Raw genomic sequence first — 18,884 nt, 5'->3', positions numbered from 1 at the left:
ACTAATTGGACTCAGAGTGTCTTATATATAGGAGATGTGTAAGGAAACTGTTGAGTGAATACTTGAATATTCTAATTATAAGGATTTGCTTCTATGTGATAGACCTGGTGCAGTCTGTAAGCTAAAAGAATATTCACCAAGTATGGCATGGTAGCCCACCAACTCACCATCAGAATTCAACCTCAAATTCTTAACACCTTCGGCAGGTACAATTGAAGTTTAATTCAGAAGTTTCTGAGATTCATTAGAAAGAGGACAATTCTTAAGGTGCTTAACCTTGGGTGCACATTAAAAACCATCTGAAGTGCTTTGGAAAACACCGACGCCCAGGCCTGATCCCAAATCAACTAGATGCTGTGGGGGGTGAGGCCTAGGCATGGATTTTTTTTTTTTTTTAAAGCTCCCCAGGTGATTCTATGAACAGCCAGGGCTAGGAACCAGGGGTTTAAACCTTCCAGCAAAGCCACAGCTAATTATATCCCTCCCCCAACTAGCCTCACTGCTTCCCCCTATCCACTACGCTCTCCACACATACGCACCAAAAGAATACTAAGGGAATGTGAAATGTCTGGCTTTGAGCCACCAGAATCTCTCCCAAGTAACAGAGGGGCTGGAAGCACAGAAACCAGTCCCTGGATGCCAGGGAGGTGAGCTCATTTGGGGCAGGGAAGTGACATAGTACAATGGGTGGGCTGCATTAGTACAGCCCAAGCTCTTTGTTCTCCACATCCATAGATGAAGGTGAAGGTCAGTTTTACGGCCATTGCCAGACATAACTTGGATCTCTGTCTTAATCTGCCTTTTCCTTTCTCCCAAGCCAATCTTTTCCTGCCCTTCCCAATCCTGCAGAAAGCCTAGTCATGTAACTACTAAAGATTCACATTGTTAACTAGCCCAACCCTGAATAAATACTTTTCCATTATGGTTATTGACATTGGAGTAATAGGATTTAACCCTTGGCATCCTCAAATCGTCCCCTTTCCCTTCCTTTCAGGCACACTTTGATGAGCAAATGCACTCAGTTCTGAGAGTAAAAGAAGCACAAGAAGAGAAACAGTGATCCTACTCTTTAATGAGTGGGGTAGGACTGGAATCTTTTACTTGGTGACCAAGTTGCTACAGAGGCTAGTTCATGCCACAGGGGCTGATCTGACAGCTGGGTACTGGGTATCAGTTCCCAAGACTTCTGCCCCTGTCATTGTTCCAACATTCAATATGGAAACCCTTGTCCCAGGGCACTTGACCTCATTTACAGATGTCTCAGAATGTCAGGGTGAAGATTATCAACCTGGAATCATGGCCCAACATTCTTCACCTGGAAGGAATTATCCCTGGAAGGAATTAAGCTGTGCATCTTGTGGGTGGCAGGTTTTTTTTTTTTCCTTTTTACTTGTAAGTAAACTGCTCCCAGTCCTTGCATTCTGGGTTGATCATGTTCCAAGTATGTCACCACAGAGCAGGTACAGAGCATTCAGATGGCAGCTGTTGATATGTTGCAATAATTAGAGGATGCAAGAGAATGCTATGGCACACAGTTTACATTGAGTATTCAGAAAATCAAATCTTTGAGTACCCGCCTTGTGGCAAACACTGGGTGTGTATACACAAACACACACATATAGCATGCCTGTCTCTATTATTACAGCTATATTTCCTTTAAAAGGAGCCCTGGAGGCACCATGGTTAAGTGCTCAGCTGCTAACCCAAAGGCTGACAGTTTCAATCCACCAGAAGCTCCATGGGAGAAAGATGTGGCAGTCTGCTCCCATAAAGACTACAGCTTTGGAAACCCTGTGGGGTGGTTCTAATCTGCCCTATAGGTTGCCAGGAGTTGGAATCACCGCAACAGCAATGGGCCTATATTTCCTTTAAGTAAATCTTATCTATGTATCTATCTATCTTCATTGACTAACTCATCATTTTCAAACAGTAGTTGGGAGGTAAGAAGGAGGGAAAACAAAAGCAAGACCGTTTGAAGAGTTACTTGTATGTTTGTACTATAAATTCAAGTGGCTTAAAAATGAAAACTTTTTGAGTATATAAAGGTCTTATCCAGGAAATGCTGAAATCCTGGATGTAGGTTTATAATACATATTTTCCTGGAATCCTAGAAATTGGTGGGTTCAAACTGACTAAGTGATATCAGGTACAGCAATATCAGTTGAGCCCTTTTTAAAAGACAACCTGTAAAGCCTTACTAACTCCAACACTGCCATTTTAAACGCCACCCCATTGTTCCTCCATCTTACCACTGGGCAAGCAGCCTGGGAAAGCAAGGAAGACAGCCATGGTTCTGAAATACTTTCCTGAACCCGGAGAAAGAGGTTTGTTTGGTCTTCAAAGCAGAGGGAAAAAATAATAAGTTCTATCCATTCTTCCTCCCCTTCTCCAAGCAAAACACTAGACTCCCACCAAAGCCCACTTCACATTTTACAAAGACACATGGACGAGACAGACAGCTGGGCAAGAGGCTGGCCTGGGGGCGTTGGCTTAGCTCTGCTGCTGGGAATAAGTTTTTCAGTCCCGCCTCGGGCAGGCACCCACGGAGGCCAGCAGACGTGGAGTCCCCAGCCAAGCCTGGCGTAGAGGCATTAGATGACCACGCTGACGGTCATACTCTGGCCATGCGGCGCGATCTTGCGAGGCCAGGCAAGCAAGAGCTTGCGCAGCTCCTCGCGGAAGCTGTCATGCAGCCAGGCGTAGATGAAGGGGTTGTAGCAGGCGGAGCTCATGGCGAGCCAGTGGCACAGCAGCTGCACCAGCCCGAAGGAGTAGGGGTCGATGGCGTGCGGGTCAAGGTCCCGCAGCAGGTTGAAGACGTGCAGCGGCAGCCAGCAGACGGCGAACACCACCACGACCACCACCAGCAGGCAGAAAGTGCGGCGGCGCCGCGCGCGGTCCCAGTCGGCCTGGCTCTGAGTCACGGAGCCGGGCACCACGCGGTTCCGGAGCTTCACCGACACCCGCACATAAGACACGAGGATGACCAGCAGGGGGAGCAGGTAGGTGCCAAGCAGCAGCCCCCAGGCGTAGAGCTGGCGCTGGCGCTCCTGGGGCCCCCAGAACTCCTCGCAGAGGCTCACGCCGTGCGGCTTCAGCTCGACATGGTAGGTGTGCACGGCGGCGGGCAGAGCCAGCACCGCGGACAGCGCCCAGATGGCCAGGACCGCGTAGGCGCTGAGGCGCAGAGAGATGCGCCGGCGCAGCGGGTGCACCAGCACGACGTAGCGGTCCACGGCGATGGTGGTGAGCGTGAACACCGATACGTAGACGGTGACGGGCTGCAGGAAGAAGACCAGGTGGCACAGACCGCCACCAAACACCCAGCCTCGTGGCTCGAAGGCGTAGGCCAGCGTAAGAGGCACGCAAGCGGCGCACATGAGCACGTCGGACAAGGCCAGGTTGCCAATGAGGAAGTTGGTCACGTTGTGCAGCCGCCGCACTCGTGCGATCACCAGCACCAGCAGGCAGTTGCCCACCAGCCCCACAACCACCACGATGCTGTAGAGCAGCACGATAAGCCCCTTCAGCTGATGTACCAGCTGTAGGTTCTGGAAGGGCGTGACGGCCTGAGCGTCTGGCACCGCCACTGTCCCGTTGCCCTCGGAGCTCCGGTTGGCTGGGGTAGCGGCCTCCGGGGGTAGCCGGGAGAATAAGTCAAGGATCCCGGGGCCCCGAGTGGGCAGTGAGGCCATGGCCACCTGTTCAAAGAGAATCAAAATCCGTCACCTCTCCCTCTCCAACCTCCCTCTCCTACACCATCCCTCCCTCCTTTCTTCCGTTTAAGCCTCTGGATCACCCAAGTACTCCCTTTGGGATAACCGGCCACAGAACAATAACAACAACAATTAAAAGTGCCATCCTCTCACCCCTGTAAAATAAGTCTACTAAAGGTTAGACATGCACAGGTTATTTAAACGCTTCCTACTCAAAATAGAGCCCTGGCAATCCACGCAGGCGTGACCCAGGAGCACCGTCCTACCTGGTGAGTGGGGTTTGGCGGGCGGGAAAGCGCGCCGGGAAGGGAGAGCAGAATCCCCGCCGTCCCCGAGCTGTCCTCCGCCCACGACGGCGGCCCGGGCTTCTGGCTTTTCGGCGGGAGCTGAACGGGATGTATGAGTTCCCAGTGGGCTAACAGCTTTGAGAGGGACTGGAAGCGCCTTCCCTCCGCCCCTCCCCCCAACTCCAGCGCGCCCTTGTATGGAAAATGGAGGCGGAGCGCGCGCTGACCTGCTCCTTGCTTAGAGAACTAGTGGGAAGGGCAGTGTGGGTGGCGGGGGGAGGAGGGTGGAAGAAAGAGGAGCGGCCAGCGAGCGGAGAGGGGGAAATCTCGATCGATCGCAGGAGCCTGCATGCAGCGCAACCACTCCGGAGGAGGGTGCATTGGGCGAGGGGCGAGGACGGGCGTAAGCATCAGGCTCTCGGAGCAGCCTGGTGCAGTATCAAGAAGAAAGGAGGGGAAGAAATGGGGATGGGTTCGGGAGCACAGCAGGGCGTTGGGGAGAAATAATGGGCTCATCCTTAACCGCTGGATCCTCTTTAGAGTCCTGACTGCGATTAGCAGAGTCTCATAGGGGGTTCAGACGGAGATTTAAATTTTAGAGGCCGGAGCTAGCTGTGGACCTCGGGGGCAGCTGAACCCTTTGGTGAACTCACTGAACCTTTCGAGTAGGCTGCAGCGTGCTTCACGCGCCATGAGTCCAGACAAGTCAAGCCAAGGGAAGGTTCAGGACCACGGACAGCGCCCGCGGATTCTGTTTCTCAGAGCGTGGGTTCCCAGGAGGAACGCAGTTGAGGACTTCCCGTCCTTCTCTAGGTCACAGGCATTCAGAGAAGGGACCTGGCCTGATACAAAGGGCTAATTAGCCGCCTGCTTCCCAGGTTGGGGCTGCCGATCTGAGAAGAGCAGTGTGGGATGGAGGCAGATGGGGGCGGGGGATTGAAGAGAGGCCTCCGAGGGTATAGGGGCAGAGAACTGTGCTCCTGCTGTAGGTCACCGCACGTATGTCGTGCCAATGACATAGGTCAGAAAATGCAGCCCTCCTGCAGATGACCCTGCACAGACACAAATCAACACCTTTCCCCACTACCTACCTATTCACCCTTTACCCTTTCTCAGCTACCAGGACCTCTCCCTTAGCTTTCTGACTCTCCCAGTAATTCCTGAACTGGACTCCACCTTTCTCCACCCTGAAATAAACATCCCCAGGCCTCCTCACCTCGTTTTAGGATTTTTTTAAATACTAGTAATTGCAGGATTTCAGCTAGGATAACAAAAATAACACACATTAGAGAAGTTAAAGTTACACAAATCTTTGGTAGAATTAAGTCCTCACTGAAAAGCAAATTGACTGAGACCAGGGGTAGGGGTTATAATCTCCCTCCCTGTTAACTGCTGTAGAGTTGGCCCTGACTGACGCTGAGCAGAACACTGCGCAGTCCTGTATCACCCCGTGATTGGTTGGGAATCAGACTGTTGTGATCCGTAGGGTTTTCACTGGCTGATTTTCACAAAAAGATCTCTAAGCCTTTCTTCGTAGTCTTAGTCTGGAGACTCTGCCGAAACCTATTCAGCATCACAGTAACCTGCAAACCTCCACTGATAAATGGGTAGGTAGTGGCTATGCATGAGGTGCGTTGGCCGGGAAGCAAATCAGGGTCTTCTGCATACAAAGCAAGGATTCTACCACTGAACCACCACAATCCTCCTTTCCTTCTGTAGAAGCTCGTAAAGGAACCACCTCATTCCCTTATTCCTTCAGTTTCTTTTTCCAAAAAGTGGAGCTTCATTGCCTTTCCCTGATAAGCCCTTACACTTTGTCATCTATGAACTGCGGATATCCATGTTAGGCTGGGAAGAAGTGGCAAATTATTCCACCGTCCAAATTCAGGTGTCACTCATTCAGGAGGAAAACATTGGAGTAAAAGTAACCAATTTTACGCACCTGTGTCCATCTTAAAAGGAGCCCTAGTGGCACAGTGGTTAAGCACTCAGCTGCTAACCAAAAGGTTGGCAGTTCAAATCCATCAGCTGCTCCATGGGAGAATGATGTGGCAGTCAGTTGCCATAAGGATTTACAGCCTTGGGAACCCTATGGGGCAGCTCTACTCTGTCCTATAGGATCACTATAGTTCAGAATCAACTCAGTGGCAGTGAGTTTTTGGTTATCCATCCACAACCTGAGTCATAATAAATTTAGCTAAAGCTACTGTGATATTTTTAAAAAATCCAAATAAGATACAATCTGTACCTGCCTAATCCTTTAACCAGTAATTTTCTTATACGTTCAGTTAAATCTTTAGATCAACAGTGTTGTATGTACCCAAGAACAGAGGCACCTTTTTGCTTCAAAATATCTTAAGCAGAGGAGATTGTAGTAAAGTAGATGAAAAAGATCTGGGATGTAGCTAGGCCCCATAACCAGAACTATCATTCTGGGCAACATTACTGATAAGTTAATACTAAAAATTAATAATAATAAGACAACCTTGTCAACAACTAACCACACAAATATTGGTATTTGAAAGTTCAAATTTGGGCATTCTCTAGAGAAGAAAGTTGATCAATTGCCAAGTTTTGAATAAAGTCTAGGTGGGGGGTTTAGTGTTATCAGTATTTGCAAGGTGGAAAGGAATTGAATAGCTTAAGATAGATGCCTTAGGCTGAGTCTTCTAGAGAAGAAAGACTAGTGATGTGTGTATCTATATATATAGAAAGAGAGAGAGAGACAGCCCTGGTGGTGCAGTGGTTAAGAGCTATGGCTGCTAACCAAAAGGTCAGCAGTTCGAATCCACCAGCAGCAACTTGGAAACCCTATGGGGGCAGTTCTACTGTGTCCTATAGGGTCACAATGAGTCAAAATCGACTTGATAGCAACAAGTTTTAGAGGGAGTGACGGAGATTTATTTCAAGGAAATGGCTCACACAATTGTACAGGCTTGGAAGTTCCAAGTCCGTGGGTCAGCATCAGGCTGGAAGCTTCTCCTGATGCACGTAGTTGCAGGGGCTGAGGAACCTCAGATCAGTAGGTAAGATGGCTAGCTGCTGGCTCGCAGTCTGCAGAGGCTGATGAATCCCTAGACTTGCCAGGCAATATGGCAAGCCACTGGCTTAACTCCCAAGAACTGAGGGCAGATGACGATGACCCATAAGCAGGATCCACAGTGAGCAAAAGCCAACAAGGTTTGCCAGAACATCCATATATATTGGAGGCAGGCCCCACCCTCGTGGAAACTCCCATTACAACTGACTGGCTGAGCACATCAGATCACATCATGGAAGTGATTACATTATATCACAAAATACAGGATAACTACATCATTGCGTAAGTGCCAAATTACATCATTACTTAATAGTCAAACCACTTGGCCCAACTAAGTTGACACACAACCTTAACCATCACAATAGAATACCCCATTTTAGGTCTTTTATTCCCTCTCGTTCTCACAGGCGTTAAGGCTAGCCCCTCTGCCAGCTAGGACATCATATTAAACTATACTAACCTTCAGACTTTCCTATACTGGTAGTACTCCAGGAAGCTGAGTGGTCATAAGGAAACAATAACAAAAAAAAATTAGAACAAAGGAAAGGTAGCACTTCATATAGTAGACAGAAAACTAAGCATTCATTACCTCACCTGTCCCAAAAGCCTTAAATGGCCCATCAAACCAAGGCCAGATCCTTTAGCATGGCATGTTCCACCACATGCACCCCCTTTCTGATCCTTCCTCATTTTCGGCGCTGGGGGATGGTCTGGCTTCCCACTTCTGTCTGTCTTCTCACACTCAGGCCAAAGTGGACTGTTTGTTGTGTGTTGACATGTCCTAACCATTCCTGTCCTCTTCGGGTTTAGTACTTTTCTCTAGAATACTGGCTTCTTTATCCCCACTCAACTCCACATCCTTCATATCCTTCCAGGCCCAACTCAAAGATTCCCCTGTCCTTGAAGTTGTCTCCTTTTCATGATCTTTCTGTTTTTTACCAATTTCTATCTTGGAAATTGTGGAAGTATTTAGCTCCGCTATCCCCCACTGCCTTCGTTTCCTAGTGCAGCTATAACAAAAATACCACAAGTGGGTGGCTTTAAAGAACAGAAATTTTATTGTCTTACAATTTGGAAAGTAGGTGTCTGAATTCAGGTATCACCGGGGCTGTGATCTGTCTTCTCTAGATCATCCTCGTCTCTTGCAGCTTCTGTCAGCCCTGGGTGTTTCTTGGCATTCCTTGGCTTGTAGATGGATTCTCACATGGCATCTTCCCCGTGTGTGTCTCTCTGAGTCTGTTTTCCCTTTTTATAAAACACCATTCCAAAGGGATTAGGCTTAAGACTCACCCTTCTCTGGTGTTGCCTCATTAACACAACAAAAGAAGGATCCTATTTTCAAACAGGGTCACACTCACAAGTACAAGGGTTAGGACTCAACGTATCTTTTGAGGGGACACAATTCAATCCATAACACCTATCAACCCGGACTGTAACCCTTTATGGACAGTGGCCAATGTCTTGAAGCATTTTCGTACTTACAATACGTCATGCACCCAGCAGATACCCAATATGTGTTTAGTTTGATTGAATGAATAAAAACAGCTACCATTTACTGAGGGCCATTTACATGCCAGGCACTGTGCTAAATACTTCATACGTATTATCTCATCTGATCTGATCAACATTACCATCATCCCCATTTTACAGATGAGAAAACTGGCTCACCAAAACTAACTATCCATATAGCACAGTTAATAAGCAGTGGGGCTGCAATTTCAGGTTACATCTGCCTGACTCTGGAGCCAAAGCACTCAGCTACTCTATTTTGCTGCCTCTGAATGAATGACAGATATGGCAGCACAGACTGAAAATACAAATAGGTTCAAGTGGGATTGAAGAAATTCCAGTGGTTTATGAAAAGAGCCTTTAGCTTTGTCATATTGAAGTTAAACAGATCTTCTGTGCCTCACCCAAAATGTCCCTTGGTGCTATCCTGCATTGGAGACAAAACCTTGGACCATCTGAGCTAAGGGGTTGGGTCTCATGATATATGATGACAACAGGAGACATGGTGTGGAAAACAGAATACAGAGACAAGAGGGCCAAGGGCTGCAGTTAGGGGTCTGGGAAGCTTGATTCAGACATCCCAAGATTTTATGCTGAGTTTATGGTGAGTGCATACATGATACATATGGGAAGCCACTAGAGGTCATTTTTAAATTACTGGTGGGAGAGAGCAAGTTCTTGAGACTTGTGTAAGCCAGTGCAATACCATGGCAGAAGCTCCTCCAGAAGTGAGCTTTGTCTCCTGAGTCTGTTCAGTGTGTGTTCCAGGAGGCAGGCTCCCCCTGACTCCTCAGTCTGAGCCACACACCAGTTCTAGAAGCCTCTGCAGGTCACTGCCAGGCTGTGGAAGGCATCATGGCAGGGCTGGGCACCTATGGGAAAGAGAGAGTCGCCTGTGACAGGAAGTGTAGGAATTGATACGACAGCTACGCCAATGCAAGAGGGAAGGAAACCCCATATGTTTTCCTCAGTTGACTTTTTATAAAACACCATTTTTATAAAACATCAAGAAAGTGCTTTTCATTACTTATCCCAGACATCATCATGATCACTTCCGGCTCTATCATGGACACACTAGTAATGATTTAACTCTCCAAGCCAGCTTTGTCCAAATGCAGAGTAAAGACTTAAAAACTGCCTGACCAGAAATGGGTTTTCTTTGTCTGGGACTGTCTTCCTATCCTGTCAAAAGTCAAAAGTGAAACCTGAATGGTCTTGTTTCCTCTAACCCAGAGGCACCTCAGAAGCGGTGTGTGGGGCTGTACATATTGTACGTAATGTGGAGTCCATGCTGAGTTCCAACCCTTTGGCCTGGATGTCTAGGCCACTCTGGGCTTTCTCTGTTCAAGCTTGTGTATAAGCCCTTAACCGTGGAAGGTGAGAAGGTAGAGAACCTTACTAGGAAGAGAACTTACTATCAGATGATCTTGCATACCTGTGGAGTTCTGAAGATGCGGTAAGGCAGCCCTTACTTTTCCCGTTAGTCACCTACAGGTCATGGTTATTTCAGGCAGACTTCGGACAGACTCCAGGAAATCTCTAGGTGACAGAAGGTGATCCTTCCTGCATCGTCTCAGGTTAAAACATCTATACGACAAATATACCTTTCTTTTTTAGTGTAGCCTCCCTCTCCATAGCATAATCCCAGTTTGTAACTAGAAAAAAAAAATTTTTTTTTTAACTAGACTAACGAAGTCTTCTTTTCTCTGCCTTTGGTTATTCTGAGTGTAGGCTCCCTCCCCAGGAGAGGAATAGGCAAACCCCTCATAGTGCCCTGAGGAGTTGGGGTGAGGTAGAAAACCATGTAAGAAAAGGGAATGATGAAACCTGTTAATTCAACAACTACTTCTATATGTCTGTTGTGTGACCAACCCTGTGCATGGTGCCTTGAGAGAGAGAAAGATGAGTAAGATATACTCTTTGGGCTCAAAGAGCTCATTGTGGAGGCAAGATTTGCTGGAAACTGAATCACCTAGCCGAAGGGACTATGAAAACCATCCCAGGAGGCTGCTTCTCTAGGAACCTCATCTTAAAGGCTAAAAAACCCATGACTTTGGCAAATTAGCACTCACTGAGAATCTTGATTTCCAATTCCTTTCACACTGGCATATCTTACTATAGCTGTTTCTCTAAATAACTTTTTTTAATATAGTGTTTTGTACGTGAATGACCCACTCAACTAAAAATAAGACCTCGAGTTCGCAATCGAGGTATTAAGAACAGAGTCACACATGCACAAACACACCATGCTGATGGGCACATTTCAGTCAACCTGGATGATCTACCCCTACATCCATATCTAGACAAGTTTCTTCATTATCCACACTCTTAAGAAATAAATACAAAAGATGTTTTCATGCAGATACAGAACATTTCCTACAACAGACATTGAAAAGTGATTAATTATAAAATAAAATATAAAAGTCTTCTCTAAGCAAAGCTTGTGTCATAGCAAAAAAAAAAAAAAAAGAGTTTATCTGCTTGCTTTTGGCTGGGGATGGAGGAGATGGGCCTTCAATCCTTCCTGTTCTCTCTTACCTCTTCTAGGTCTGGAGCGTAAAGCTTTCTGATTCTCCAAAGCACATCTCGCTCTGGGAAGAGCTGCCTCACCTTCCACCTGTTACCAAAACCTCTAACATCTAGAACCTGTAAAGAAATAACTACCTTCAGCCCTTTGTTCTAAATGGAAAACTCATGTTACTAAAAGAAAAAGACTTTTAAAGAACTCTAGGTTTTAAATAACTTTGCAACCAATGAACACTGTGTATCTTCATTGCAGACAACAGAATCCATTCTGATTGGGTCAAGTAGAAAAGAATACTAGCAGCCCATATAACTGTTGGGAGGACTAGGGATTCAGACACAAGGCTAAGCTTCCCAATGAAGGGCCTCAACCCATACACTCCCACGCACAGTGTTTGCTGCCTCTGCTGCTGTTATGTCTAGCAATGGCACTTCTGCATCAAGAACTCAACCTTGCAAGCCATCGATGTTCCCAGTAGCTAGACGCCTTGGCTGCCACTCCCTCCAACAAAACTGGTCCCCTGTTTCTTTAAGTTTCTCATTTCTGAGTGAAAGTCTTACTCAGATGTATCTGAGGGGCAAATCCTGAACTCCATACCCAAGTTCCAACTGCAAAACATGCTGGGAATTTGGGTTTTAGCCTCCACTTTGGGAAGGTAAGATTCGTAATGAGGAATTTCCTAAAATCAGGTAATGGGTAGCCATGAGTTATAACAAATGCCCAACCATACCCCGTTACTAGTCTTCAATAAGCAGGGATGCTGATTTTAAAGGCCAAAAGCTACAAAGAGACCCAGGTGCTCTCTTAATCTGCTACCTCTCTTCTCCCCCAGTTTGAGTGGAAATGATAGAGAAAAACAAGGGAGAATTATGAGCATAAAAGTATCATGTATATTTTATAATATATTAATTTGTTGTTGTTGTTGTTAGATGCCGTCCAGTCAGGTCCAACTCATCGCTACCCTATGTACAACAGAACAAATATTGCCTGGTCCTGTGCCATCCTCACGGTCATTGTTATGCCAGATCCCGTTGTTGCAGCCACTGTGTAAACCCACCTTGTTGAGGGTCTTCCTCTTTTTTGCTGTCTACTCTACCAAGTATGATGTCCTTCTCCAGGGACTGGTCCTTTCTGATAACATGTCCAAAGTATGTGAGGTGAAGTATCACCGTCCTCGCTTCTAAGCAGCATTCTGGCTGTACTTCTTCCAAAACGAATTTGTTCATTCTTCTGGCAGTCCATGGTATATATATTCAGTGTTCTTCGCCAACACTATAATTCAAAGGCATCAATTCTTCTTCTGTCTTCATTATTCATTATCCAGCTTTCCCATGCATGTGAGGCAATTGAAAACACCATGGCTTGGGTCAAGCACACCTTAGTCCTTAAAGTAACATCTTTGCTTTTTGACACTTTAAAGATATCTTTTGCAGCAGATTTGCCCAATGCAATACATCTTTTAATTTCCTGACTACTGCTTCCATGGGCATTGATTGTGGACTCAAGAAAAATTAAATCCTTCACAACCTCAATCTTTTCTCCATTCATCACAATATTGTGTGTTGGTCCAATTGTGAGGGTTTTTGTTGTCTTTATGTTGAAATGTCATCCATACTGAAGGCTGTGGTCTTTGATCTTCATTAATAAGTGTTTCAAGTTCTTTTCACTTTCAGCAAGCAAGGTTGTGTTATCTGTATATCACAGGTTGTTAATGAGTCTTCCTCCATTCCTGATGCCCCGTTCTTCTTCATATAGCCCAGATTCTCAGATTATTTGCTCAGCAAACAGATTGAGTGAGTATGGTGAATGGATGCAACCTTGACACACACCTACTCTGACTTTAAACCATGCAGTATTCCCCTGTTCTGTTTGAATGACTGCTTCTTGGTCTAAGTACAGGTTTCTCATGAGCACGATTAAGTGTTCTGGAATTCCCATTCTTTGCAACATTATCCATAATTTATTATGATCCACACAGGCAAATGCCTTTGCATAGTCAATAAAACACAGGTAGACATCCTTCTGGTATTCTCTGCTTTTAGCCATGATCCATCTGACAATAGCAATGATATCCTTTGTTCCACGTCCTCTTCTGAATCTCACTTGAATTTCTGGCAGTTCCCTATCAATGTACTGCTGCAGCCACTTTGAATGACCTTCAGCAAAATTTTACTTGCATGTGATATTAATGATATTGTTCAATAATTTCCACATTCAGTTGGATCACCTTCCTCAGGAGTGGGTACAAATATGGATCTCTTCCAGTCTGTTGACCAGTTAGCTGTCTTCCAAATTTCCTGGCATAGATGAGTGAGTGCTTTCAGTACTGCATCCATTTGTTGAAACATCTCAATTGGTATTCTGTAAATTCCTGGAGCCTTGTTTTTCACCAGTGCCTTCAATGTAACTTGGACCTCTTCTTTCAGTACCATTGGTTCTTGATTATATGCTATACCTCCTGAAATGGCTGAATGTTGGCCAGTTCTTCTTGGTAGAGTGACTGTGTATTCCTTCCATCTTCTTTTGATGCTTTCTGCATTGTTTAATATCTTCCCTGTACAATCCTTCAATACTACAACTCGAAGCTTGAATTTTTTCTTCAGTTCTTTTAGCTTGGGAAGTGCAGAGCGTGTTTTTCTATTTTGGTTTTCTATCTCCAGGTCTTTGCACATGTCATTATAATAATTTGTCTTCTAGAGCTGCCCTTTGAAATCTTTTAGTCAGCTCTTTTACTTCATGATTTCTTCCATTTGCTTTAGCTTCTTGACATTCAAGAGTAAGTTTCAGAGTCACGTCTGACATTCATTTTGGTATTCTTTCTTTACTGTCTTTTTAATGACCTCTTGCTTTCTCTATGTATGATGTCCTTGATGTCATTCCACAACTCGTCTGCACTTTGGTCATCGGTGTTCAATGTGTCAAATCTGTTCTTGAGATGGTTTCTAAATTCAGGTAGGATATACTCAAGGTCGTATTTTGGTTCTCATGGACTTGTTCTAATTTTTTTCAACTTGAACTTGAACTTAACATACGAGAACTTGATGGTCTGTTCCACAGTCGGCCCCTAGCCTTATTCTGGTGATGATATTGAGCTTTTCCGTCTTCTCTTTCCACAGATGTAGTCAATTTGATTCCTGTGTATTCCATATGGCAAGGTCCACATGTATAGTTGCCATTTATGTTATTGAAAAAAGGTATTTGCAATGAAGAAGTCGTTGGTCTTGTAAAATTCTATCATTCAATCTCCAGCATTATTTCTTTCACCAAAGCCATATTTTCCAACTACCAGTACTTCTTCCTTGTTTCCAGCTTTTGCATTCCAAACACCAGTAATTATCAAGGCATCTTGATTGCATGTTTGATCAATTTCAGACTGCAAAAGTTGGTAAAAATCTTCAATTACTTCATCTTTGACCTTAGTGGTTAGTGCAAGAATTTGAATAAGAGTCATATTAACTGGCCTTCCTCGTAGGCATATGGATATTATCCTATCACTGAGAGCATTGTACTTCAAGATAGATCTTGAAATGTTCTTTCTGACGGTGAATGTGATGGCATTCCTCTCAACTCGTCATTCCTGACATAGTAGACCATATGATTGTCTGATTCAAAATGACCAATATCAGTCCATTTCAGCTCACTAATGCCTACGATATTGATGTTTATGCATTTCATTTCATTTTTGACAATTTTCAATTTTCCTAAATTCATACTTCATACATCCATGTTCCCATTTGTTTGCAGCTGTTTCTTCTCATTCTGAGTCAAGAATATGGGTGTAAAAGTATTACATATATTTTATAGTATATTAATTAATTTTATCCTAATATATGTAACTAAATGTGCCCCACTTTATTAGAAATAAAACCCTAAAATCAAATTAGCTTCCAAATATATAAGAAATATAGGTCTTTGGGTGGCACAAACAGTTTTGAAACCACCCAGTGACACCATGGAAGAAAAGACTGGCAATCTGCTTCTGTAAAGATTACAGCCAAGAAAACTCTATGGAGCAGTCCTCTTCTGTAGAACATGGGATCACCATGAATTGAAATTGAGGGCAACAGGTTTTAACAGCACCTTACACCAGGGTTTCTCATCCTCAGCACTATTGACATTTTGGGCTGGATAATTCTTTGTCGTCAGGGTCTGTCCTGTGCATTGTGGGATGTTTAGCAGCATCCCTGGCCTCTACCCACTGCCCCTTTTATTTTTATTTTTTGTTGTTGTCGTTGAAGTTAAGAATATTCACAGCAGAACATACACAAATTCAACAATGTCTATACCTACAACTCAGTGACATTGATTACATTCTTGGAGTTGTGCAACCATTCTCATCCTCCTTTTCTGAATTGTTCCTCCTCTATTAACATAAACTCATGGCCCCCTAAGTTTCCTACCTAACCTTTCAAGTTGCTGTTGTGAATTTGATCCCATATTCACAACCCCATTTTTTTTTTTTTTTGCGAGGGGCCTTCAACAAACAGAAGTTTATTCTCTCACAGCCTAGTAGTCTACAAATCCAAATTCAGGGCGTCAGCTCCAGGGGAAGGCTTCTGTCTATGTTGACTCTGGAGGAAGGTCCTTGTCATCAATCTTCCCCTGGCCTAGGAGCTGCTCAGGTACAGGGACCCCAGGTCCAAAGGACATGCTCTGCTCCTGTGCTGCTTTATTGGTGATATGAGTTCCCCCCGTCTGTTCGCTTCTCTCTTTTATATCTCAAAAGAGATTGACTTAATATATAGATTAATCTTGTAGATTGAGTTTACATAACTGCTTAATCCCATCTCATCAACATCACAGAAATAGGATTTACAGCACATAGGGAAATCACATCAGATGACAAAATGGTAGACAGCCATACAATACTGGAAATCATGGCCTAGCCAATTTGACAGATTTTTTTATTTTATTTTATTGAGCTTCAAGTGAACGTTTACAAATCAAGTCAAACTGTCACATATAAGTTTATATACACCTTACTCCGTACTCCCACTTGCTCTCCGCCTAATGAGTGAGCCCTTCCAGTCTCTCCTTTCATGACAATTTTGCCAGCTTCCAACTCTCTCTATCCTCCCATCCCCGCTCCAGGCAGGAGATGCCAACACAGTCTCAAGTGTCCACCTGGTACAAATAGCTCACTCTTCATCAGCATCTCTCTCCTACCCACTGTCCAGTCCCTTTCACATCTGATGAGTTGTCTTCGGGAATGGTTCCTGTGCTGGGCCAACAGAAGGTTTGGGGACCATGACTGCCGGGATTCCTCTAGTCTCAGTCAGACCATTAAGTATGGTCTTTTTATGAGAATTTGGGGTCTGCATCCCACTGATCTCCTGCTCCCTCAGGGGTTCTCTGTTGTGCTCCCTGTCAGGGCAGTCATCGGTTGTGGCTGGGCACCAACTAGTTCTTCTGGTCTCAGGATGATGTAGGTCTCTGGTTCATGTGGCCCTTTCTGTCTCTTGGGCTCTTAGTTATCGTGTGACCTTGGTGTTCTTCATTCTCCTTTGATCCAGGTGGGTTGAGACCAATTGATGCATCTTAGATGGCAACTTGTTAGCATTTAAGACCCCAGATGCCACATTTCAAAGTGGGATGCAGAATATTTTCATAATAGAATATTTTGCCAATTGACCTAGAGGTCCCCTCAAACCGTGGTCCCCAAACCCCTGCCCTTGCTCCACTGACCTTTGAAGCATTCAGTCCATCCTGGAAACTTCTTTGCTTTTGGTCCAGTCCAGTTGAGCTGACCTTCCATGTATTGAGTATTGTCCTTCCCTTCACCTAAAGTAGTTCTTATCTACTAACTAATCAGTAAAAAACCCTCTCCCACCCTCCCTCCCTCCCCTCCTCGTAACCACAAAAGTATGTGTTCTTCTCAGTTTATACTATTTCTCAAGATCTTATAATAGTGGTCTTATACAATATTTGTCCTTTTGCCTCTGACTGATTTCACTCAGCATAATGCCTTCCAGGTTCCTCCATGTTATGAAATGTTTCACAGATTCGTCACTGTTCTTTATCGATGCGTAGTATTCCATTGTGTGAATATACCACAATTTATTTATCCATTCATCTGTTGATGGACACCTTGGTTGCTTCCAGCTTTTTGCTATTGTAAACAGAGCTGCAATAAACATGGGTGTGCATATATCTGTTTGTGTGAAGGCTCTTATTTCTCTAGGGTATATTCCGAGGAGTGGGATTTCTGGGTTGTATGGTAGTTCTATTTCTAACTGTTTAAGATAACACCAGATAGATTTCCAAAGTGGTTGTACCATTTTACATTCCCACCAGCAGTGTATAAGACTTCCAATCTCTCTGCAGCCTCTCCAACATTTATTATTTTGTGGTTTTTGGATTAATGCCAGCTTTTTGGAGTGAGATGGAATCTCATCGTGGTTTTAATTTGCATTTCTCTAATGGCTAATGATCAAGAGCATTTTCTCATGTATCTGTTAGCTGCCTGAATATCTTTTTAGTGAAGTACGTGTTCATATCCTTTGCCCACTTCTTGATTAGGTTGTTTGTCTTTTTGTGGTTGAGTTTTGACAGAATAGTATAGATTTTAGAGATCAGGTGCTGGTCGGAGATAATTTGACAGATTTTTTAGGGGGACACTATTCAATCCATGACAGATGGGTTATATGGTATAATTTTTTTTAATATTGGTGTTTAAAAACTATTCACTTTTTGTTCACGTTATATGAGATTTGTACATCAATTGAGACTTTGTTGGTCTCTGTTTTGGATGAGACAGACTTGGCTTCATAAGTCTTCTCAACACAGAATCTGAGCTGAAAGAAGAGTTTCTATCTTGTAAAATCTGTCATCCACAACCCAATTTTTGACAATCAAAAAATGTCTCCAGATGTTACCAATTGTCTTAGGAGGAGAGAAACAAGGCAAAATTGCCTCGGTTGCAAACTTCCGCGTTATGCTAATGTAGTACTTTTAAAGTTTTCTAAGTGCTCTCCTTGAAAATGGGAACACCGGTGGCCTTCAGAGTGGGCTTTAGTCATAAGAAAAATAATCTGCCCATAAATGTGTCTAGAAAACATTTCATTTCAGGCTGTCCTCACACCCCTCCTAGGATAACACCGTGGCAAATGGAGAAAGATGATACTTGAAGCAAGAAGAAAACCCTAAGATGAGTCAAAGTCGATTGCCAAAGGGACGAGACAACAGGTCACAAAGCCCTTAGCCGAGATAAGGAATTAACACACAGCTCCTGAGCTTGAATGAGAGCTCTACTACCACTAAATAGGAGCTTTTATGAAAATCCCTTATCCTGAATAAACCTCCATTTCTGAAAACATAATAAGTTTATATATAATGCTGACTTCTTGGGGCTGCTGAGAAGACCCAGTGATATAATATGTGTGAAGTAACTGGCACATAACTGATACTTAGTAATGCTGGTTACTCTTAAATAATCCTTTTGTCCTGCCTTCTGTTGCAGCCTCTTGGCAAGACGCTACCTGGGGAGCAGTTTCCAACTCTTCCAAGTGAATGTTATTCCTTCAATAGCCCTTGTGGTGAGCATTTGCTGTTTTTCAGTCTAAATGCTTTCCTTCATTTAATAATAATTTATCAAGCACACAAAGCCCAGAGCCAGATAGCAGAACCAGAGACAAAAAAAGAAAAGACATTATTGTTAAAAAATTTGCAGTTTAGTGGATGAGAAAGCCACTTAAGTTCATCACTGTGATGTGTGAACCATGCTAAATTCTTCCACCACGTGCTATGAATAGAAGATGCTAATGATCACTGGGAAATTTACTAATTGCTTTTGTAAATTAAAATTGTGT

General features: G+C 44.2%; 1 protein-coding gene across 1 annotated transcript; it reads right to left on the bottom strand.

Moving 5' to 3' along the window:
* Nucleotides 1-2,591: 2,591 nt before the first annotated feature.
* On the bottom strand, nt 2,592-3,857 carry PRLHR (prolactin releasing hormone receptor). Its single transcript, XM_023547199.2, has one exon. It carries the CDS (start codon nt 3,693-3,695, stop codon nt 2,592-2,594), a length of 1,104 nt encoding a protein of 367 aa, XP_023402967.1. The 5' UTR covers nt 3,696-3,857.
* Between the last annotated feature and the right edge of the window lie 15,027 nt (nt 3,858-18,884).

Source organism: Loxodonta africana, chromosome 16, assembly GCF_030014295.1.
Source record: "Loxodonta africana isolate mLoxAfr1 chromosome 16, mLoxAfr1.hap2, whole genome shotgun sequence".
In the NCBI taxonomy this organism is placed as follows: Eukaryota; Metazoa; Chordata; class Mammalia; order Proboscidea; family Elephantidae; genus Loxodonta; species Loxodonta africana.
Note: the sequence above shows the minus strand (reverse complement) of the source record. Positions and strands in the feature narration are given on the sequence as shown.

Bases quoted from the DNA above. Each gene is read 5' to 3' on its own strand.
- PRLHR (XM_023547199.2), bottom strand. From the start codon at position 3,695: ATGGCCTCACTGCCCACTCGGGGCCCCGGGATCCTTGACTTATTCTCC.